At 40.0% G+C, this 24,727-nt stretch overlaps 2 protein-coding genes across 3 annotated transcripts in view; one reads left to right on the plus strand and one right to left on the minus strand.

Annotated features, from left to right (window-relative positions):
- The window catches only part of LOC119737497, a 40,731-nt gene extending 36,191 nt beyond the window's left edge, over positions 1 to 4,540 (plus strand). For both annotated transcript variants that reach the window (XM_038211905.1, XM_038211904.1), the window contains exons 11-12: positions 969 to 1,207; positions 2,405 to 4,540. In XM_038211905.1, coding sequence (XP_038067833.1) covers positions 969 to 1,174 — 206 coding nt within the window. In that variant the 3' untranslated portion in view covers positions 1,175 to 1,207; positions 2,405 to 4,540. The remainder of the gene's footprint in view (positions 1 to 968; positions 1,208 to 2,404) is intronic.
- A 3,544-nt stretch (positions 4,541 to 8,084) lies between these two features.
- LOC119737541 (transmembrane protein 209-like) lies at positions 8,085 to 24,649 on the minus strand. Its single transcript, XM_038211976.1, has 14 exons — positions 24,457 to 24,649; positions 21,927 to 22,130; positions 20,201 to 20,397; positions 19,205 to 19,485; positions 18,326 to 18,449; positions 16,945 to 17,031; positions 16,224 to 16,459; positions 15,049 to 15,145; positions 14,669 to 14,794; positions 13,953 to 14,050; positions 13,752 to 13,866; positions 11,526 to 11,623; positions 10,328 to 10,401; positions 8,085 to 9,729 (listed from the first exon to the last, which is right to left on the minus strand). Exons 2-14 carry the CDS (start codon positions 22,061 to 22,063, stop codon positions 9,615 to 9,617), a joined length of 1,785 nt encoding a protein of 594 aa, XP_038067904.1. The 5' UTR covers positions 22,064 to 22,130; positions 24,457 to 24,649; the 3' UTR covers positions 8,085 to 9,614.
- Positions 24,650 to 24,727: the final 78 nt, after the last annotated feature.

Below are 24,727 nucleotides of genomic sequence, written 5' to 3' on the forward strand. Positions count from 1 at the left end.
GAGCAGAAAATCAACAGGGAACCAGTCACAAGCATTGCACATCGTATGATATTTTGGCTGGTAATCTATATTTGCTTAGCACATATTTTTTGTGCTTAGCAGAGAACCAGTCAAAAGCAATGCACATCATATGACATTTTGGCTGATAAACCATTTTTGCTTGGCACATAGTTTCTGTCCTTATCAGGGACCAGTCAAAAGCAATGCGCATCATATGATATTTTGGTTGGTAACCTATTTTTGCTTAGCACATATTTTCTGTGCTTAGCAGTGAACCAGTAACAAGCAATGCACATCGTATGATATTTTGGCTGGTAACCTATTTTTGCTTAGCACATATTTTGTGCGCTAAGCAACTCCGTTGCATAAGGCCCTGTTTCTTACAGAAACTTGTTAACCCCAAGATAAATGCTTCTGGGAGAAAATAGACTGGATTTGGTTTCAAAGGCTTGGTGACTCATGTGCTCATATCTGACTAGTAATCTAAGGAAAAGTGGCTTTTTTTCAGGAAAAAGCCTTAAACGTAATGATGGATAAGCTTTCTTTCCTAAAATTCAGACATACATGCACTGTCATTTCTAGAAATGTTTGTATTTATTTAGGCTCTAATTAAGAAGGAATGTTTGAAGCACCTTGTCCCCCGTACTGTATGTAATTGTACGTGTAATTGTAATGTAAATTTGCAAAACTACTTGTGCCCATAGAGCTAGCACCTATACTTCAGATTCCTCTTTGGTAATCTTCTGTGGTGTGTGGTTAAGAGTTTGACATCCTGAAGGATATTATGTCTGTAAAAAACAGTTTCTATTGATTTCGAATTGTGCGATTTGTTTAAGTGCTTGCAACTTAAAAATGGCTTTAAAAGTTACTTCCGACTTATTTGTTTTGGTCTGGCCTCATATTCAAGTTGAGAAAACTTTACTTGGAATATTATCCCCCCCCCCTCCCCCCCCTTCCCACCTCCCCAGGCCTGTTCCGCACCCGCTTCCGGGACGACTGCCGGACCTGCTTCATGTGGCTGAACAAGCTGTACAGCCGTGTCAGCGACCTGCTGAAGAGGGACTCCCAGCGTGAGGAGGACCTGGACTGCCTGCTGCACCTGTCGCTGCTCAGCTCGCTGCGGGAGGCCCTCAAGCCCTTCAACGGCAGGATATCCAGGGGCCTGGCACTCTGAGCTGTCTCAGGCAGGGTTGGAGGCCTAGACCAGGTAGGTCGCTTATGTTTCCAGACTGTTCAAGCTTGCATGCTAGGCTTCAGCGACTCCATGCCAGAGTTGAATAGAATCGATTCCGAACTTGAAATAAAAAATCCTGGCTCAACTTCGATTAGTCAATAGTCAATTTCGATTCCCTGAGATTTTATTTTGGAAACAGTAAGCATACATTATATTTTATGTGGCACTAACCCTCCCATACTTGTAACTATCACAGACTATCAATAAACCTGACCCTCACCTCTCTCGGTAGCTTTCGTTCAGGCTGGTCACCAACTACCACAAATGCCTCAGGATTACACCGTATAACTGCCAAAGCCTGTTTAAGTGGTTTGATAGATATGTTGACCATTAATACTGGTACAGGTTGTGTAGCAGCCATTTTAACCCATCAATTGTACCAATATGAGGCCAGCTTACAGACCTGTTCAAAATTGTACCCTGATAAAATTTGATACATAGAGTTACTAGTGACAGATTGTCACTGTCAATTGTTTCACTTCCAAAATCAATTTTGCTTCCAAAATCCAACACCAGGATGAAAGTGGCACATTCTTTGTGTAAAAAAAAAAAATTGGATACCTTAAGCTAACTCCCTAGGCCTTTTTGCTAGGATGTAGCCTCAAACCTTCAAAATCCTTCATTGGCCTCATGGAAAAATAGCATATAGCCTCAATCCTGCAAATTCCTCCATTATTTCTTGAATATGGTCCGTGGAGGGGTGACCACTGCCTGAATCCTGCAAAATCCTGCGGCAGTGACTGTCAATATGTTGAGGCTTGGCCAGTGACATCCTGGAGCAGTACGGAGGATTTCAAGCATAATACAGGCCTACATTTATGCATGACTGAGCAAAAACAACACAAGGTCCGGCCAAAGACCTTGGCAAAGTGCATCCTATGAAATCAGTAATGCACTTTTGCCATGTAACCTCAATCCTTCAAATTCCTCCACTTTGGCAAAGAGGATTTTAAAGGATTTAGGGCAGTTCGGGTTAAGTCTTTGGAATAAGAGGCTGATCGACAGGTTTGTCATGACCTCACAATGAGTACCACCTGGGGATGTATCACCCTATTTGACATTTGTTTTCCCAAACAGGCCATTTTGTAATTCGGCATTGAAAACAAACAAAAGATAAAGACCCTTCTTTTAAGCAGGTCACCCTTATAAGGGTCATTCTTTCTTTCCCAGGTTCGCAGGATGTCTATAACCTCAGGCTTCGCTATTAACCATCACAGATCACCGTAACGACCCGCTTGTCGCATCCTAAAAAAAACGGAAGGGCGTCTGGAAGTGCATGCAGCAGACCATATAAGTTCTCGCTGTTACACCCCCTCAGGGCCAGGAAGAGCAACAACACTTGACAGATGACAGCTGTTGAACCTCCAGGGTGTGCAAAAATACAGGAATTCAGTTTATAAGAGATTCGCGCCTGGGTTGCGGACGTTCCCTTCCCCCACCCCCTCCTTACCCTCCCTAGGGGTGGGGCGGTGCTTGTCATAACAAAGCTGCATCTTCGGAAGTGCGTCATTTTAGAAGTGGAAACTTTTTTTGACTGGAGCTTGCAGGAAGTGGATGTACATGTGTGTATAATGTAACGTCATTTTGTTGAGCTTCCTGTCTTAAGTTATTACTAAATGAATTTGCCTGTTAGGTCATCTTGACCGTGTGATGTGACCTGCCTGACCTTTTATGGATTTAGGGTCATGAACTATTTTTCTTGATATGTAAATGCTAACCTCATCCAGTTCGGAGTTTTCTTTGTTATATTTGTGAATGTGTTTTTTTTTATAGGGAAAGGTAGATGGAATTTAGCAAAAAAGTCATTTTGTATGTAATTTACAAATGCTAAGTGACTTAATTGAAATTTATTTTGAGAAATGCAAAACGTTACTTTTGGATAAAGAATATAAAAAAGCTTTTATTTTGTATATATTGTTTTCTGGAAAGAAACCTTTCTGTCATCATGGTGAAATTAATCACTTGAATTGATAAAACAGCATTAAAGCAGATTTGAACTGAAAATTAGTGTATGATAAATCTTGGCAATTGACTTAATTTGTTTGTTTGTTTTTCCCCAAAAAACTTGCAAGTATTTCGGTATCAACTTATGTCACTCATCACTCCGCAAGAGAGTGACAATATTTAAAAATTATATTTTGAATATAATTTGTAATATAATTATCTGGTTTGGGATGCATGATTTTGCTGCGAATCCTATAGAAATGAACATTATGAGATTCTGTGTAACAGTTATCATTGATGACGCTTTTGTAAATATCGTAATCATTTGTATACATTATTTTGTAAATAAACGCATTGTATTGTATGACACATTGGAGAACGTGTCTTTTGTGGAGCGATTACGGATTGCAAAACGTTTAGTTTTGAAAGGCAGTGTTGCGTTTGTAAATAAACATGTACCTTAGCCCTTTCCAGAGACAAAAAGTGTAAATATAGTTTTTTTTTACTCAAAGGAAAAAGAGCCAGTTGCATTTTAAAACTTTTGAAAAGAATTTTTAATGTTAACTAGCTTCGAGGTAGTAAATTTATTTTTTAATGTGACATTTTTAAAAATGATTTAAAAAAAAAATAATTTTAAAAGAGGAGAAATATTATTTGCAAATGACAACCAACCAATGTTTTTTCACAGTCATAATCATATTTTAGGAACAATTTGTCAACTCGGTCGAGTTTCTAGTCAGTTGTCTTTTGACAAAGGGAAATTTTGGAACAAACTTTCTGTCTCATGATACAATTTGCAAGGAGTATAGCTCTTGTAGGCTTTGATGAAAATATGTTTCAAAACAGTGATTCCAAGCAATTGAAATCTTTCACAATTTTGAACACATCTTAAATAAGGCAATAGGTCTCAAGACTGCGCTTACCATTAAGGATGTGACTAAGGCATCTGTGTCCTATTTAACTTTCCTTTTTGTGCCTTTTTTCACCCTTCTTTTCCCTTTTTATGGACTTAAGTTGTGAGAGTGACTAATAACGACAATCCGCGCTGGAGGCTCTACACACGGCCTGTCTGTGCACGTAGACCATTCTGCTAAACCGTAATACAAACAGCCTTCTCAAAGGGCCTTTTTTTTAATAACTCACGCCTTTTCCACCAGAACAAAAGCAAACACTAAGACATTGGTGGTGCACTTATAACCAGGTTATGCTGTGTTCACCAGACTATGCACAATCACACACAAGATGAAACAAATCCAGTCTGTGGAAATTTCGGCACTTCTGAGTATACTTCGTTTATGGACCTATCGCCGTTTGCGAGTTAGTCAAGCCCCTTAGACAACCTTATGGAATTTTTGTACACTAAGTTTTGTTTGTCTCAGATGTTGCGTCCATTTTTATATCATGTAATTGGACAATATTTCACAAGCTGCGATGCTACCGCGATTCTACCGCGATAGGTCAATTCATGCTAATAGACACTCATGAGGGATGCTTGGAATTCTTGGGTTTGGGTGCCAACATTCCCAAGACTCAAGGAGTAGCTACATTCAGGAGAACAAATTCCAAATCTAGTCTTAGACCAGACTATTCAAACCATAAGCAGTTTTTTAGAAAGCTTGAGATTCATCTTACTAATATTTATTCCACATTTGGAGGTCAACTTTGATGTGAGATATGATTTGTCATAAGAGTTACAGGAGTCAATATGAAGTGATTATTCCTAGTGTAGGCATCAGACTATCAAACTAAACTGTGTTGAACGATGAGAGTAGGTACAGACACCAGACATGGTGTATTCAGCGCTTAAAAATACTTAAAACAGTTGGTCCACGGAGCCTCTACACGAGCATAAACGACTCATCTGAGCTTGTGTACAAAATGCACGGAATGGATTGTCTAAATGTGTGATGTGCCGCGTCCGTGCATAGAACATTGCATAGAACATGTAGAACAATGCGCGCACAATGCGCGCACACCATGATTGCCAACAGCTGGCATTCTGACAGAAATTTGACCACTGAAAGACTGCAGTCGTGCGCCGAGTCTCACGTACGCACGACGTGCAAGTGCCGCATCACGCCTCTAACCGGATATTTGGGGAAGTCGTTTATCCTTGTGTGGAGGGTCCGTGATTGGTCTAAGGAGTCTAGGTAGTCATCTGAGTCAAATGGTTGGGCCACGAAGGGGATTAAGCAAGTCTAGTTCACAAGTGGCACTCAGTCAGGTATAAAACAGACTGTATGTGTATATATGTGTACTTAAAAGGAATACTTATATACCAGAAACAAAGGTCATGTAAATGACTGTAACAAACAACTTCTATAGGATTTGGCAAAACAGAGAAGAGTTTGGTGTTTGCTTGTAAGATATAGTAACAATTGGCACATTTGCTGTATTTTGACTAAACCGTTTGTCAAAAACCCTGATTGGCCCAGTCTTAATTCTTTGTTTAAATGGTGCCAGTAATCTGTATATAATTTGAAAAAGTTTCAACTCGGATTAAAAGTATATCATTTGTAAAAAGTTAGAAAGTGTTGTATTGTTATTACGCTTCATAGTTGCTCTTGATGAAAGTAATGTTGTTGCTTGATAAGAAAGTTTAGTCAAGTCTGAAAATACATTGCGAACTTTATGGTTGAAGTTTAAAAATTTCAAACTTTTGTTTAAAGAGATCTATTTAGCATGTTTAATTCCTACTTAGTATATATGCTGCAAAAGGGTATTATTACATGTTATTGATCTTCTGTTAGTCAGCTTTTGGTGCTTATTTGTTTACTTGATCCTCATCAACTGCTCATGTTCAATGCAATAAAGGAATTTTTGGTTTTTGCTGATTGAATATTTTCAGGCAAACAAACAAAAGTTGAATACTGAATTATCAACATTTGTCTGAGAAGAAAAGCAGTTGCAGCTTTGCAGACTTTGTAGTAGTTTCAAATGAACATGTGTTGATCACAGCTTGTAATGCTTCTGGGTACCAGACTTTAGTAAAGCTCTTATCGTACTTAATATGTGCCATTTCTCAAATTTAGACTTCATCACCAGTATTGTCTCCGGATTAAGATTTATCCCCGGCTCTTAAACCCTTGAAGGCCCTTAATGTTGACTGCAATTGAATAATGTCAGGTTTTGGTTTCATATACAAGATGAGATATTTCTGTAGATGAAACAGGGGACATATTGAGATAAAAAAACACCCTGAATCATTGTTCTAAAATAAGGAAACTAGATTCAAAGCCAAAACTGGAGGTGAAACCAAGATTTGAGAAATGGCTATTGTAAACGTGACAGGCAGACAAAGTGGATTTGGCTGGCATCTGGATGCTAGTATTGTGAAACTAATGGATGTTTGCCTGGTACCCGTGGCCATTGATGGGCTAACAACTCAAAAGGCCAATGCTGGTTTCATTGGCTGATAATAGAAATTAAATTAAAAGAATTTATAAAAATCGAAATATAAACAAAAATTGTAAAACTGAAATAATCAGGTGTTCTTGCATTAATCATGAAAATACACACTTCCGAGCGATGAAAATTATTGAGGTGTGCCTTTGTTCTCATTTTTCTTTATTAAATGTTGTCCAGTTTCAAGCACAAAAGTCCAATAGACCATTATCGTGTTGCGGCCATCTTGATTTTATCCCCATTCAAATCAACGTAACCAAAGCGAGGCTGGAAGGAAAAATAGTCTGGTTCCTTTTTGCACAAAAAAATTATCATTCAGTACTGTTATTGGATACAGGGAACATGACTGAAACGGTGGCATCATGATAAAGGTCTGTTGCTCCGAGCTTTTTGCTGGTCCCAGAGGGCCAGCCTGGTATCCTCCTATCTATCTGACTGACAGACTGACTCCCCGACTCCCCCTGACTGACGGTCACCTGTGACTTTGGCTGAAGAGAGCCAAGCAGTGCTATTGTATAGGATAACCTGTAACACCAATAAATGGGATAAATCTGCCCCATCATGTAAACCACATGCATGAAAAGACTGGAAAGAACGTTGCATCCTGAAACCACTTTTTTCAAGTTCATCATATTTTTTTTATCTCCATGAAGGTCAGTCATTGCAAAAATGTTGAAAAGACATGTATCTGGGACTGAGAAACTCTTCCAACTTTTTTAGAAAATACTTTGAAAATGCACTCGACTCTCCATAGACTTTGTACACAACCAATTAGTGGCGTCTGGATACTGCATTCTTTCCAAAAGACTTCCAGTGAATAGTCATTCTAAATTCATTGCACGTATTTTGAGCACTGGAGCCATCTTTACGAGGTTTACCTAATCTTTTCTTGACAAGATTCAGCGAAGCAGCTGGCATGCAAATGTTGTCGACACATTCCTGGTACTTCCAGAATGTGACATTAATTGGCATGTGTGATAGACATACAAGACGTTAATGCATGAGTAATGTTTTGCCCAGGGTTCAGGTTCAAACAGCTGCACCTTTTTTTTTAAACGTGATCATGTCGGATCCTGACATGTCTGGCGCAAAACTGCCAGAAATAGACACTCTCACAGACGCTGACATTTCAGGCATCAGAAAAAAAGGGGAACTGCAAACGTCAAAGGAAATCGGTTTCATTACGAATGACTGATGGAACATTCAGTGCCTTTGTTTGATCAGTTTCATTTTGCTGCTGTCAATTCTTTTGGGGTAGTCTGGATTCCAATTCACGTGCTTGAGTAACTCTCCCTGGATTTTTATATGCCAAAAGAATGAGTTAGTTTATAAGTACAATTTGACATTTTGGAGTTCCGAGATTCTGAAAATTGCGCCAAAAATACACTCTTCAAGGGGAGGGAAAGGTAGCAGTCTGGTATTGGAATTAATTATGCATTTTTTTAGCGACATTTTTCCCGGTCTTCAAGTAACCATCACAAATAAAATCACTCCAATGTACTTTATCTTGCAAACTGTCTGACCTTCATTTTATTAACAGCTGTTATACATTTACTTCTGCCAGATATTGTTAAAAATAATTCTGACATTCATATCATCAACAAAAAATAATAATACAAAATTAAGAGAAGTAAATCAAACAAAATAACATGGGAATCCCATTCCTCAGTTTTACTGCAAAATAGACAAACAACTAATACTAGTACTAAATTTAAGGGGGAACAGTAAACAATGCATACCTTGTAGACAAACTTCACAAATGTACCCAGTTTTCACTTCCGTATTGACTTAGGAGAACTCTATTTTGGAAACTGGCGAGTTACAGCAATAACACCAGATTTGGAGAAACACATGAAAAACAATGCACTCCACACTTTATTAATATAAATATTTTTAAAAAAAACCTCAAGGTAATAATAAAAAATGGCATGCCTGAGGGTACAAACATCTTTGTGAATCTCAAAAGCAAACCTGGGAACGATTCAATATTCAGATTAAATTTTCCAGTTCTGTTTTGGCAACTTGCCCACATCACTTGAGCTATCTCTGATCTAGGTTTAATACAGTTCAAAATGTTTTCAAATCCCGAGAAGCAACATGCTTCAATACTGTATGCGCCTTTGATGATATTCTGAAATTCTCCTAAATTCTTCTTACCATTGCACTCATAAACATTCATTATTTGTATAAGAATGCATCATAAAGAGGGCAAAGTTGAGGTTAAGTAGATTGCCTATGGACACCAACACTACTATTGCTAGTCCAAACTCGGCCCCAATATTTCACTCATAAAGAGTCAGGAAACATCCAGCACATTACTGTCCTTGTGTACCATGATGTGGGGTCAACTTCATTCAAATGATCACATTTGCACAAAATAGGTACTGTATTCCACATGTACAAATGCATCTTGGCATAAAGATAACAGCGGACTCCATTGCTTGTCTCTCTGAACTGGGGGCTAGCGATTCCATACACATCCGGTCTCAAATCCTATGGTTTGGGCTGTGGCTCTGGATTTCTGCCTTTGGCAAGCACTGTGACTAGCCACAGCCCTACACTAAAATGCCATCATACTATGCTTAACTCAAGCATGTCTGGCAACCAATCCCACATACACAAATTTAATACCTTATCTTGAGCCATCCGACTAGTCCAAGCAGGTTTGTCTGGCATCCTTTTCAGGGATACATAAAACCTGCCAACTGCTCTCCGGTAACCAGACTCTCAAACCTGATTCCTTTAACCCTAACAGAACTCAACCCATCAAACCCCAACGGCATGTTTTGTTGGAATCTGTCAGGATGGGTACAGTACCCCGAAACTGACAGTCTTTTACATTGGGTTAGCACACCTCCAGAATCAAAGTCAGAAATATGTGTGTGCAGTTTCCAATATGGTGTTGGAATTTGCCAGGATGGGTATGGTTCCTAGTAAATCATGAGTATAAGAGTGTCAAGTTCAGTACACATCTTTGCAGTTGAAATCCACTCAGGATATTTATACAAATGCTCTTCAGCTTCAAATCTAATCATTCCAAAACTTTGGGAAGCAGCAAGCTTTCTCGTTGGCGGACCGTTTGAAGTCTTTCTGCATCATTGATCACCCACAGGATGTTGACGCCCGACATGCCTAAATTGACTCGCCTGTAAAAGGAGAAAAAGAAAAAGAAAACATTGGAAAAGCAAAGCACTGATTATGATAGCCAGAAATGTTCAGCGGCCGCCTTTCTTTTTTTGTAATAGTAATTCAGGATTCCACAAATGCTCAAACGATCTACTCAAAAACATTTACCTTAAAGCTGGCTACAGTGCAAACAATCTAATAGAGGATCTATCAAAAATGGACATTAACCCTCCTATGCAAACATATATTCTGTGCCAAGTTGTCCTCTCAGTCAGAATCAATGAAGTGACTGTTTTCAACAGGTAAGAGCTCCTAGCCTACATAAAGCTGGATTGACTGGCTATGACTGTTTATGTAACTTGATACAGCTATGCTTGGACTGTAGGTGATTGATAAGACAGCTGTGCCTACTACTTGCCTGTTTTTGTCTGTTGACTGAATTTGACTAGTCACGGTGCTTGCTTAAAATATGATCTGACTGTTGGTGACTAGCCTGTGTAAAAAGGCATGGCAGGGGAAAGGATTGATTTTTCGACTGTCTGTTAATACTCAGACAGCAGGAGGGTTAAAGTGACAGTAAGAAAGTGAACCAAAAAGTGATTTTCCAATGTCACTCACCCCAGCATTCCATGTTCCTTGGTTTTCACATGGTGCAACATCAGTAGGATGGCCTGAAACATGTTGCTACGTCCCTGAAAGCAAAATAAACTATTAGTGAAATATCTGAACTCTTTTACAATATCGTTATTCTCAAAATAGAATGTCTAAATTCTTGTTTAATTTTCATACTGCAATGAACAGCCTAACAGCATTGTGATTACAACAAATCAAGTTGCAACCCATTCAGTACATAACCGGTGTTTTTGGTCTATGGAAAATAGTCCAAATGTGAGGAAGTTTAGCAAAAGAAAATGCATTTGGAATTGTAAATATCCTTGTAAGTTGTGGAGACAAATTTTGTAAGAGTTTCTACGTTTCTAAGACTTGCAGCATTGCTAATATTGACAGTGTAATGACATTGGGCACGATCCTTGGCCAAATAACCACACATGACTAAGGCACTAATTAAACACAGACAACTTTATTGGGAGAACACGAACACGGGTCTGGAAAGGTCATTTGTTAGAGACTCAATATGCTATTCAAAAGCTCTGCCAATTTTCTTGAAACTGAAACTTGAAAATTCCAAAAGTGGCAAATCTGAGATGAGATAAGTGACCTGACCTGTGTGTTATGCGCAAGTGAGCATGGAGGGTCATGGCCTAGCGGTTAAGAGCATCGCACCAGACTCATCCTCTGGTGTTTCAAAGGCAGCAGAATGTGGGTTCGAGCCCAGGTCTGGACACTTGTGCCCTTAAGCAAGGCACTTGACCATTATTGCTTCGTCCTTCGGATAGGTAAAGCCGTAGGTCCCGTGTGTTGTGTGATGCAATGCACGTAAAAGAACCCAGTAACACTTATCGCTAAGAGAAGGGGTTTACCCCAGTGTTTCTGGCCTCCTGTTAAAACTCCCCTGCGGAGTCCTTAGGAGAAGAACCAACCAAGTATGAGACAATGTATCTTCGGTTTCAGAGATTGTGAGGCAGAACAGAACGAGAACTCTGACCCAAATAAGTGACTCCCCCTGTGTGCTACGCGCATATGAGGCAAGAAACATGAGCATTGCACAGGACCATTTCTCCAATTCTGATATTCTTTTTGTGAAAAACCTCCAGCATCAATAATGGTATTGAGCTAAAGCCAGAATGTGTGTTTGGGTGGACAATAAAAGAGTCAAGAGATAAAGACAAAATAAAAGTCAGAATGCCACACACACCTTTGGCAGGTCCCACGTATCATCACCAATGATGACTTTGTAGTGGGGAGGGTTGATCTTCGTCTGAAACAATAACAGATTGTCTTTCTTCTTGAGATCTGAAATTAAATTATCAAAAACAAGTCAGGTGTGTTTACAAACACAAATGCCCCGCAACCGTGACTGTTCCCATGACATAACACCACTCTTTTAATATCAACTTACACGTACCTTGGTCACATGGAACGTTCATTGACAGCATTAGTGTCTTCTGTAGGTTTTATATGAATGAATCCCTAATCCCTATGATCTCAGAATAAATACAAGATTTTTATTGTTTAAGCCACTGTGACCTTGACCCTTGACCTTTCGACCCCCAATGCGATAAGCCTATTTGGATTACCAAGAACGATCCACAAACCGAATTTGAAGTTCACATGTAAAGTATTTCTCAAGTTATCGCGCTGACAAAATTTCATTTGTTTTAGCCACTGTGACCTTGACCCTTGACCTTTTGGCCCCAAATGCAATAGGCTTCTTATTGCCAAGGACAATCCACAAACCAAATTTGAAGTTCATATGTAAAGTATTTCTCAAGTTATCGCGCTGACAAAATTTCTATTGTTTCAGCCACTGTGACCTTGACCCTTGACCTTTCAGCCCCAAATGCAATAGGCTTCTTAGGATTACCAAGAACAATACACAAACCAAATTTGAAGTTCATATGTTAAGTATTTCTCAAGTTATCGCGCTGACAAAATTTCATTTGGTTTAATCACTGTGACCTTGACCCTTGACCTTTCGGCCCCAAATGCAATAGGCTTCTTAGGATTACCAAGAACAATACACAAACCAAATTTGAAGTTCATATGTAAAGTATTTCTCAAGTTATCGCGCTGACAACATTTCTTTTGTTTTAGTCACTGTGACCTTGACCCTTGACCTTTCGGCCCCAAATGCAAAAGGGTTCTTAGGATTACCAAGAACAATACACAAACCAAATTTGAAGTTCATATGTTAAGTATTTCTCAAGTTATCGCGCTGACAAGATTTGTCCGGACACACACACACACCCACCCACTAACACACACACCCACCCACGGAAGGACAAGGCGGAAACAGTATGCCCCTTCGGCGTTCGCCGCGGGGCATAAAAATAAGGAAATCAAAAGAACATTAGATTAGGTTCTTGCATTAGATGATGTTGAGAAAGGCTTTTCATTCCTATCCCTGGGTTGTGTAATTAGTTGGGGTTTTGAAGCAAACTCACAGACTTACTCCAGCCAAACAATTTATAACGTAAAATTAAGTTTTCTGGTCCAATTTATTCCTGACAAATTGTGGTGATACCTTTTTTCTATTTTTCAGACCAACCATCCAAAAACAGATATTTTTCTTTCACAAGCATAGACGTTTTGTCATATACACAAGTAGGTTTGAAAAGACACTACAACACATATTAACGTTCATAGCTCAATTTGAAAAAGTAATTGAACAGTAATTTTAACTGAAATTGAAAAAAAAATCATGGCAAGAAAATAAAAAACAAACAACCAACTAACAAGCAACAGAAAGACATATTGATATTCATTGGTCTATCAATAATCCGATCTGAGAAAGTCACGATATGGCTAAGGCAATATGCCTTTTGAGTTTTGAGTTTTGACCAGAAACCTTTCTTTGCCCAACCACCGTTTTTTTTTAAAGGGAATATACAACATTTGCAAACATCACAAAACAAAACTACCAAATTATTTTGAAATACCTTACTGGACCGTTAGTGAATGACAGTCTAAAGCATCCTGTAAAATCATGGCATCTGGTGTGTTGTCATTTTCAAGAAAAGTGGTATTTTTGTATAATTTCCAACACTGGTCGGCCGACCAGCGTTGGAAAAACCTGGCTTTTTCAACTACTGTCCTGAATTTACCTTATTTAGTCAGTCTGCATTTTGTTTGCAATCAATCACACAACCATTGAATGGGTAAAAGCCAGCTGGACTGTTTCCCTGACCTTGCAATTCCCCGATGTGTACAAATTGCTCCATTTCAATTTAAGTGGGGTCAGGGAACTAGACTACAAGGATATGATTGTCTTTCTTGGTTTTCCCAGCATCTACGAACACAAAACTTCAAACAAGTCAGTGTAACAATATTTTCTACAAAATACTAACTCTTCAAATCCATCCATTTTTGAAAATTACAGAAAAAGAAAATGTTGTACATTCTCTTTAATTACCATACATACCTGGCTTGTCAGGTGTTTTCATGAAGTACTGACTAGCAAAGGTTTTACCGTCTGGGTGTTTAGGATCACTGGGTAGCCGGAAGTCCAGGTAGGTACACAACATATGCATCACCATCTGGGGGAAAAAAACATTCACTGTTTACTCCAGTTTTTATATTACAAACCGATTAATACTATTTCAAGATAATAAAACAAACTTACTGCACAATCGGAAGGCAGATCCTCATCCCATTTGCGTCCCTTGAAATCACATCCTTTGTTCCATCGAAAATCACTCATACAGCCACCAGACGCTAGTTCTGTGAATGCGAGAAAAGTTTCAAATACTGTTTTTATTATTTTATACCATAGCATTTTGCCTTTTCATTTGGAAGAGTTACAATTTGGTGTCCATAAAAATCTGCATTAACCACTTCAGGATGAGATTATTTTTTGGCCAAAAACCACCATTTTTGGAAAAAGACAAAATTTATTGGCCAACTTTTAAAAATCAAGTCATAACACCACAAATACTGACTACTGAGAGTAATTTGTACAATATTTGTATGACACTTCTCAGCATAACGTCATATTTTGCAACACTCCGAGGCCCGCTACGGAGCGATATTTGCTAAGACGACAGGCCGTGTACAGCAACCAAGTTCAAGTTCCACACAAGGTAGGTACAAAACCAATAGGAATCTCTGACGTGCATACACGTCCACCGCCAGATACTTGGGGAAAGCTTGACGATTAAACCCATCACCTGGCCCTGCAAACATACATTGCCAGATTGTGTTTAATAAACATCCTCCGGCGTAAATTAGTTTAAGTTGCATTGAAAAAATTGATTGTTTTACTCCCTTAACAGCCATTTTATAAATACACATTCTTCCCTTGCAGTAAGTGTACTCTCCCCTCTGAGTGAATGTACTTGCCTCGTATTCTCTGCACAACATACTCCTGATTGGCTGAGACGTCCAGGTAGGGTAGTACCATTGACAGTGTGGGGACAAGCTGACTCTTTGTGAGGGACACTTGGCGCAGCGATGATATACTGACCTCTACAAAAACAAGAAAAAATCTGGCATGTAAATTTTTTTTTTTTGCAATTTGTTGTTTAAAGTATCAAAATTGCTTAAAATTTTAAGAAGGGTACATAACAAATAACTTGTTAAGTTTCAGCTAGTAGTTTTAACAATACACTTCAATGTGCAAAACCAAGGCACATCCATAGAAAAAAATCAAGCCAGGTCAAAAAATAAAGTGTAGTTGTAAATGAGGCTGTTGTCTATTTAATATTTGTGATTCCACCTACCTCCAATTTGTAGCTCCGCCCTTCCTAGCTTGGTCAGAGTGATATTTAGTTCCTCTATGGCCTTTGCCAGTGGGGCCATTATTGTTTGGGATATCCACTGAAAAATAATGCAGACAATGTAGACATTAACTTGATCCTTAAATTGAAATATCTAAATACCTAATTAAAAAACTCAAACTCAACATTATTTTGAAGAAAATTTGTAAAGCAGTTTTAATTGGCAGTTCTTTAGACGTATACAAACTCCAAAACAATTTCCCTGTGCGGGATATCCTATTAAGGAGTTGCACAGTATTCTAGAATGCCATGGTCCAGTGGTTACAGTGTTTGACTCATGTACGATGGTGCAGGGGTTAGAACCCTGCCAGGAACATGGTGTTTGTGCCCTTGGGCAAGACACTTAACCACAATAGCCTCTTTCCACCCAGGAGTATAAATGGGTACCCGTGAGGGTCGAGGACCGATTGTGCGCTGATATCGGCTGCCGCATGGTCCCATGGCCTGATGAACGGGGGAATAATTGTAAAGTGCTTTGAGATTGTTGATACGATGGAAAGCGCTATATAAGCATTACAATTTTTGTTTATTTATTTCTACAGATGCACACATCAATGAAAACGGTTTGAACCGAGAAGCAGGTCTATCAAATTTGTCTGACATTTAAGTCAATCCTGTTATAAATACCGAGTCCAGTCATTTAAAAAATGGTCATAATTGACACATGAACCCTAACCGAACTCAACCCATCAAGCCCAACAGCAGGTTTTTTAAAAATCTGTTGGGATAGGTACAGTACCCCTAAACTGATGATCTTTTACACTGGGGTTGGCATACCTCCAGAGACCAAGTCCAACAGTGTGTGTGTACGATTTCCCATGTGGGTGTTGGAATAATAAATTCTCTTCGGAAATATCACAGAAACAGGACGTTTGTTTTATATATATCACACTTAAATGCAAAGCGAGCGATGCATTCATACCGTGTACATTTGAGCAGATAGCAAGATGCATGTAACCCTTATAAGCAGATGCAAAATGACGACCAAACCGTTAAACATATCCACATGGCACACCTTTCATTAGTTCGCTTTTCAAGCACAACAAATACTCTTGAGGTAAAAAAAAGTTTTCTTCAAATATTACAACAGGATTAACAAATCTGAGCGGACAACTCACCATTCGTAGGTTTGCAATCCAGAGATCAAGCTGGTCTCTCCGGACATCCACCCTCAACCAGACCTCATCAGCACCGTAGGTGGAGGGGTAATCTGGGTCGTCCTTGCGTGTGGGTGACTGCGGGGACCGGCTGGCCAGCTGGTACTGGAACTTGCGCAGGAGAGGGGTGTAGTCGGCCGCCGAGCGATTGTAGGCCCAGTAAGAGGGGCTACCACTAGGGGAGGATTCGTTACTGCCTGTGGCCAAAGGAGGGGGGGGGGGGGATGGACAATTGTTATCAAATATCGATTAGGAAGTGTGACCATCCAGTTTCCCTATGATCAGCCACCATTGCAGTAGGCAAGCCTTTGGTCAGCAATCACATCGTGTCTTGCAAACTAGACAGCTGGGCTTATTTTTCAAATGTCCTAGATCCTGTTTGCGGGCGCAACTCAAAACATGATTCAGCAACTTTTGAATTGAAATCGAGATCCTAGAATATTGTTTTCTAGAAATATACAGCTGAAGCTGAGCTGAAACTTCATCAGGTTAGTTGTTAAGCACCCTTCTTTAGATTTTGAGCACAAATGACAAATGATATACTCTACCTTTAAAATAGTGAATAATATTCTTATAGGCATATTTACAGCATTTTATGCAGTGCAAACTTCCACAGAATGGACGATTGGTATAATTTGACTGGTCAAAGATACAAGATTGATACAATCCGGCCAAGACTTACCCAGTTGATATTTCCTCTCTTTGTCCTCAACGGACTTCAGGTAGCTGTTCAGTGAGGCTGGGTCAGTAATAGCATCCTCAGATGTCACTATCAAAGATGGAGCCGTAAAGGCAAATGTTAGAATGTACAGAAACACCTTTGGAGTTCTTAGAAAATAGTATTTAACAGTAAAAGAAACATTTTGAGTTGGGATTTGGAATAAATGTTTACCAGGTACCCAGATGGACATATTACTGGCCGCTCCCTGTGGACATTTTGTATTGCCAAGTTGAAGAGTCAGTGTTCTCTGTAATGCACTCCAAGACCAGGCAATCGAAGTCTGACAAACTCCCTAATCCTTTACCTTCATCTCATCCTTCCAAATCCAACAAGATGACCGTGCTGAATTGAGGAGATAAACTACTATAACCTTGACCCATTAGCACTTGTATTACATTGCACAACACTGGGGCGGTTTAGGGTGGTACAGTGAGTAACAGGCAAGTGACTTTGGGGCAGTACAGGGAGTAACAGGTACTGATAGGGTGGTTTGGGTGGTACAGGGAGTAACAGGCAAGGCAGTTTGGAGTGGTACAGGCAGTAACAGGCAAGTGACTTTGGTGTGGTACAGGGAGTAACAGGTACCGATAGGGTGGTTTGGGGTGGTACAGGGAGTAACAGACAGGGTGGTTTGGGGTGGTACAGGTAGTAACAGGCAAGTGACTTTGGTGTGGTACAGGGAGTAACAGGTACCGATAGGGTGGTTTGGGGTGGTACAGGGAGTAACAGACAGGGTGGTTTGGGGTGGTACAGGGAGTAACAGACAGGGTGGTTTGGGGTGGTACAGGTAGTAACAGGCAAGTGACTTTGGTGTGGTACAGGGAGTAACAGTCAGGGTGGTTTGGGGCGGTACAGGGAGAAACAGGCAGGGTGGTTTGGGGCAGTACAGGGAGTAACAGGCAGGGTGGTTTGGGGCAGTACAGGGATTAACAAGCAGGGCGGTTTGGGGCAGTACAGGAAGTAACAGGCAGGGCGGTTTGGGGCAGTACAGGAAGTAACAGGCAGGGTGGTTTGGGGCAGTACAGGGAGTAACAGGCAGGGTGGTTTGGGGCAGTACAGGGATTAACAAGCAGGGTGGTTTGGGGCAGTACAGGAAGTAACAGGCAGGGTGGTTTGGGGCAGTACACAAAGTAACAGGCAGGGCGGTTTGGGGTGGTACAGGGAATTACAGGAAAGAGACTTGGGGGGGGGGGTACAGGGAGTAATGGTTCATGGTAAGACTTGATGCGCCTTTGAAAGTGCACAGTACAAAGAGCAAGCAATTTGATTCCTGCAAATTAAAAGATTTCTAATAATTGAGAAAGATCGTTGACATTTCAGTTTTCCCATGTACCATACTCACATGGGGAGTGTGTGACCGGAGAAGACTGGTGCCGATTTCTGAGAAGCATGCTACTGTTGCTGTCCCGCAAGAGTGGAGAAGGCGAGACACCAGACATGGATGTGTGCGGGCTACCGTGTGGTGTCTGTTCCATGAGGCAGGAAAAAAGTTCTTATTTGTTTTGCCAATGAATAAAATTATGACAACAGCTTTGATTTCTTGGCATTAATAATAGCCACAGAACAAAGAAAATTAAATCAGTTTTTAAAGTTGAACAAAGATATTAACTAGAGCGGGGTTTGAACCTGTGACCTCTGGATTGCTGTCCCGGTGCTCTACCAACTGAGCTATCCAGCCCTACGTTGCGGTTCCACAGCCCTATGTTTTTGTGCACTATTCATCCAGCAAACACTTCAACTGTATTGAAGTGTTGTTAAAACATATTTCTGGTCCACTCAATATTTTGATCTACAAGCTCTACGGTGTAGCAGATTTTACTTGAAAGTCAAGCCCAGCTTTCTTCGTTGACAGCAAGTACAGACTTGATCGCCATTAATGAGGTGGCACCAAGATCATGCACGTGTCGCACAAGTCTTCAATCAATTATTCCCCCTGGCTTGCTGTCATTTAGAAGAAATCAAGAAATGAAGGTGAATTCCATTGGTTAGTCAACTGACTAATTTTTGGAAATAAAGAATTATATAGAGGAAACAGTGTTTCGTGATCAAAAGTTGTACAGGATTTTTCACTACACTGTTTCTTGAAAAGTGTAATATCCACTGAGCTGAGACTTCCACAGGTTAGGTTTTGAACATTATTCTTTGGATTTTGAGTGGTGCTAGGATTTAGAAATGAACAAAATGCATGAAAAATACTTGACAAAATCAAAAACTGTCCTACCACTCTGGTGAAGGATTGCTGGGGGGTCACGTACGGACTACCCTGGGGCGAGGAAAACACGGGAGAGACGAGGGACCTCTCGCTGAACCCCTGAGGCGTGCCGTAGAAGCTTGCTGCAGGCGTGCCCAGGATGGGGGTAGCCAGGGTAGGCGTGGTCTGGTAGAGGAACGTGCTAGGGGGCTGGATGGCAGGACTACGGCTGGTCAGACCCTGGGAGCTGAGGTTGGCTGGGGCTGAAGCGACCCGAGGTCTGAATGGAGTGGAAGTCTTGAACCCTACAGCTGAAAGGAGACAGTTTGGACACATTAACGGGGCAAGGTTGCATATTCCTACGGAAAGGTCTGTTAGTCCTAAATGTGGAACTACACAGAGTGTACTCTTTCAAGAGATTGAAGATGCATTCCCTGTACTCTTCAGCAAATTCGTTTTTTTCTTTCTTTTTTCCTTTGTTTTTGGACATGCAAACCTCTGAAACAAAAAAGTTCTTGTTTTGTGCACAAACAGCAGACAAACGAGCAGACTGGCTCCCAGTCCATACATTATCGAGACTGATTGTGGGCGGGAACCAACCTACCCCACGAGAACAGAAAATTATTGTCTTGCAGCCAGGAATTGTAAGGTAATAATTCAGTAACTAAACATGGGCCAGTTTTTTGGTCAATGTCTCATTCAAATGTGAAAAACTCTTGTATTGCAAGAAAAATAACAATTTAGAAAAGCAATCAATTTTTCAGAATAAAACTCGAAAATAAAACGTGGAATGTATCTTTTAATGTCACTTCTTGAGCTGCACTGCACTGACAAAGACATATGTTGACCTAAGGTTCTTAAATTTCCGCAAGTTTACTCAGTTTTGTATAATGATCAGGAATTCACTACATATAGTAGTCTTCTTTGTTGTCTTGGGTGGCCTTGACTTAAAAAAAATCCCTTGTGGAGAACACAGCTCAATTTTAAGAACCTTCCAAAAATTTTCTAAAGATTTTCAGAACCTACCATTTTCGTTGACGCCCAGCAGATTTCTCTCCTGTGGCGAGAGAAGTATTGGCTGATGGGTCCACTGCATTATGGGTAGGACATACTTGGCCAGATCGACGAGAGTGTTGATGCTGAACAGAACAGCAAGGAAGCAGGCGGGGTACCAGACAAACTCAGGCTGAAGGTTGAAGAAATCCGCCATCGAGTGGAAAGTTCTGCAATATCAGAGGAAAAATATTATAATTATACAACAAGACAAAGATACATTCAATGTCTTGGCCCAAGGTAGACTTGTATGACTCGAGACTCGGACTCGAACTCAAACTCGGACTCAAGTCCGAATCAAGTTCCATTTTCCATGACTCAAGACTCGGACTCAAGTCACGATGACAGCTGACTCAGACTCAGAATCAACTCTGCGGACTCAAACTTGGACTCGGACTCGTCCTGCGTGACTCGGGACTCAACCAAACTTACCTCAAATCACTTACTTTTTTCAACAATATAATTACAAGTTACTTTGAAGACGATCCTCTCCTGAGCAAGTGATTCAGTCTGTGCATTGCAAAAGAAACGCAGCTAAGTACTGTACATATACACAGTGTGTGCGGCTGGCAATATAGGGTAAGTAGGGTAACCGGAAGCAGAAATATATATTTTTTTGGCCTTAGAGAAAGACTGTGAAAAAAATAGAAAGATTTACACTGTGAGGCTTTAACAGTACCTCAAAATATTATTATTTATTATTATTATTATTCTGGTTTATTAAAAATCCAATGTCTTGCAGCCTTGCGGCTGAATTGCACATGGTTACAAAAATAAAATATCAACATGTAAAAGACAGTAAATACATTTAAAAGTGCACACAATACGTAATATTAACTTCAACATTAAAGTCAAAATTTAAACAATTTTAAATTAATGAAAATTGGCAACAGAAAATCTGGCGATAATGAATTACTTAGTGAAACCACTCTGAAACATACTATACAGGTTAAATTGGCCAGTATTACTGAGAATTTAAAACGTTGATGTAGTAAGGCATGGGGCTATTTTTAAAACGATGAGTCTTTGTCCAAAGAGTAGTAATGCTCTTAGAATTCCGTAGATTTCTACCATGGCTTTCAAATCTGGATGGAGGGAATAAAGACTCGGTGCGAGGGTTGCACTGAATGTTTTTTGCAAAGCTAAGACAATGATCGTCTCTCCTACTGGCTAATGAATCAAGTCAAAGAGTTCTACAAGCATCATTATAATGATCATATTCCCATCCTAAGATAATTGTGCAAACCCTTTTTTGAATTTGTTCAATATCACTACTCTGTTTGGTCGTTAATCCAGAGTGCCAAATAACATTGACGTATTCTAACACCGGTCTAATGTACCCACTGAATGTGATATATCTCATACATGTATTAAAGGTAACTCGTGACTCGGACTCAATATTTGTAATTCGTGACTCGGACTCGACCTGCATGACTCAGGACTCGGACTCGGACTGAGAGGTGACTCGGACTCGATGTTCGGTGACTCGAATGCAAATCTGGACCAATTATTTCAGGCATGCAACTGGGAAATCACAATAAAAGAGGAAATTCACATTTTTCGCAGACTTTGTACAGTGTTTTTCTATTTTCAATGGCACACATGGGAAGTAAAACAAGAGGAAATCAGCTGATCCGAGGAAAAGTTGCATGCCTGTTATTTACTGATCGCATATCAATGACAAACACACATGACTCACATTTCCAAGAAGCATAGGCCAGCCAGGACTAGATTCAGCAGGCCCCAGAACAAAGCAAGCCGAGTCTCTCTGCTGGCGGCCTGTCTGTCTAGGGTCTTCTCAGTCAGTGGGGTGGTGGCGTGTCCTAGTCTCTTCATGATTGGAGTTTAATGTTCAGCGACGATGTAGATAAAGTTCAGTCGGCCAGTGAGTTAAATGCAGCACCTATTTAAGAAATGCAACATTGGAATTACACAACACACTTTTTTTAAAGGATTGGAAATAAAAGTCCAAGGACCATTTGGTTGACAGTCTGGTTCCACAAGCAAAAGATCCTGACGTTGAATATTGTCAGGTCGGGGAACCAGACGGTTGACTGCCGTAATCGATAGCCACTGCATTTTTAGTGACTGTCCGGTGTTTTCTGTTATTTTATTTGGTGGATTTCAGGTTGCTTTCAAATGTTTTCCAGTATTTGCTGGTTGATTTCCGGATTTTTTTGTTGATTTCCTGTTGGTTTCCAGTGTTTTCCAGTTAGTTCCTGGTGTTTTTTCTGATGTTTTCTAGTAAAACAGTCATGACAATCATCACATTTGTGACAAAGCTATCGCTGAGGTTATATATCGTCAACATTTTTACAAAGGGACGAATTTGGCCATGGGGTGTTGAACAGTGGTTCTGAGACAATCAGGTTTTAAGTTGGTCACTTTTGGAAATAAAGATCTCGCCTATTTTTAGAGCACATTTTTACTGATTTTTTATACAGATTGTAAGCTGAGATCTTTACTTTACAAATGTACCAATTACAGAATAATGGAACAATTAATTGCAGAGTAATTAATCTCCATAGAGATTTGTCTGTTCTTGAAAACTTCAAATGCGCGTTGTTTTGCAGGGCAAATTGGCTCATACACATTATGCGCTAAATTTAACTCTTTGTGAATAATTAAAATGCAACATGCGCAGTGTTTTGCAGGGCAAATTCAATTTGTCTCGTCGTGAAAACTCAACAGGTTTGCCCCATAGACATGACAAAACATTTTAAATTTGAACTTGTCTGTTATAGTGTTAAACTTAAAAATTAAAATACGATTCAGGTGTAATTTTCCCTATCTTGATAGTCATGATTTCATTGATTTAAACTGATTTTGACCAAAAATACGGTAATCCTTACTTTTAGGACACCTCTATTTTTTACGAGTTCTGTTCAAAACTGACTTTTGCAGATGTCTGTCCAGTACCAAAGTGACTTTTGCAGGCTAAAGCAGTCTTTAGAAGTCAAGAAGGTGTCATTGCCAATTGTTCAGATGTGCCAAGAAGTATCAGAATGTCAATTTTGAGTGTCATTTAGTCAACTGTTTTGGCGAGTCTTTCCCTTCCTATATAGGAACGGGGTCCTAAAAGTAAGGATTACCAAAAATACTTTGCAAAAACTAAAGGTTTGTTGCTGCTTACTTAACCGATTTAGATAAATGTTGCAACATGACGCCACAAAGTCTATGGAGAGTCAAGAATTTTTTTAAAGTATTTCCAAACCAAATTGGAAATGTTTCTCTAGTCTTAGTACATGATACAGCAGCACACAACTTCCCGCAATCATGTCAATTGCTAGACCCGTGAACGTGGCTATATACATAGCCACGCTTCAGTCTATAGTAAAAACACTCTATTGTGATCCGCGGTTACTAAGATAGAGTGACCGTTCTAGCCGAATTTCGGCTACATTTGACAGAATATTTGCATACAAAAACGAGTTGTACAGAAAATCAGCAGAATATTTTTTTCGGCAGAATTATGAAGATGAAGGAAAAATGAAAAAAATTAGAGAAATATGGCACATTTGGTTTGAAAAAACCTTCATTTATTGAAAGATCCCTGAAACAAACCCTTGCAGCAATTATACTGGGTGATTTGACAGACTTTCGAAGTGGATTTAGCAGAATTTTATATGGTATTACGGTCAGCCTGCCATGTAAGACGGTTAGTCGGGTACCCACTGGCGATACTCCAACCGTTTTGCGCATGCGGAACTCGGGGTACCAGAGTGTCATGCATGTCTTAGATTTCTGATCATTTTGAAACATTCGTTGTGACAAAGTTGTGCCGTATTTTACATCAAATTTCTTGGCAATGACAGATCCAACACTCGCGTATATTCACAGGAAGCCCAACAAGTAAGTGATTCATCCATGGGCAAAATTATACATGGTAATATGTAGCGGATCAAAAGATAGAATGCTTTCGCTTGTATTTACCCGAGGGAAGCGCGTGGCGTTGTATACAACGCCACGTTCACGGGTCTAGTCAATTGCTAGCCCCACTAGTGTGGCCGCGGTATGCTGCGCTGAACCTCAGCGCAGCATACCGCGGCCACACTAGTGGGGCTAGTCAATTGCTTGACTAGTGTCGGTTATATATATTGAAATACCTTTATTGTTATTCACATCAGTGATACAATAAGAACATTAAGAAATTACACATGTCGCGTGTCGTTTGCTTTTCAATTTCATACTTTTCGTGGATGTAAACTCAAACTGTCCATGGGACTTACTTGATGAAAAAATGACAATCAATCGGCGCTAGTGAAGCTCGAAAAGGTACAGGAGGGCTACCAAATCAATCAACATAAGAAAAACCATAAATTCAACGGAAAAACTAAGACAACGGAAGACTTCAATCATTCCGCCAACTTCACAACGAACAACGCACATCGACGGCCGGCCGCATGTTGTGCACATACAGCGGTAATTTGAACTCTACCCGCCGAAATTTCGATTCTATCCAACTGAGAATAGCTTGCGTACAGCGGTATGATATTCCAA

This window comes from Patiria miniata, unplaced genomic scaffold (assembly GCF_015706575.1).
Source record: "Patiria miniata isolate m_02_andy unplaced genomic scaffold, ASM1570657v1 HiC_scaffold_3, whole genome shotgun sequence".
Classification (NCBI taxonomy): Eukaryota; Metazoa; Echinodermata; class Asteroidea; order Valvatida; family Asterinidae; genus Patiria; species Patiria miniata.

Bases quoted from the DNA above. Each gene is read 5' to 3' on its own strand.
- LOC119737541 (XM_038211976.1), bottom strand. From the start codon at position 22,063: ATGAAGAGACTAGGACACGCCACCACCCCACTGACTGAGAAGACCCTA. The intron at 16,460-16,944 runs GTAAGTCTTGGC...CTTTGGCCACAG, and splicing joins AGAGAGGAAATATCAACTGG to GCAGTAACGAATCCTCCCCT. The intron at 15,146-16,223 runs GTGAGTTGTCCG...ATTATTTTTCAG, and splicing joins GGATTGCAAACCTACGAATG to TGGATATCCCAAACAATAAT.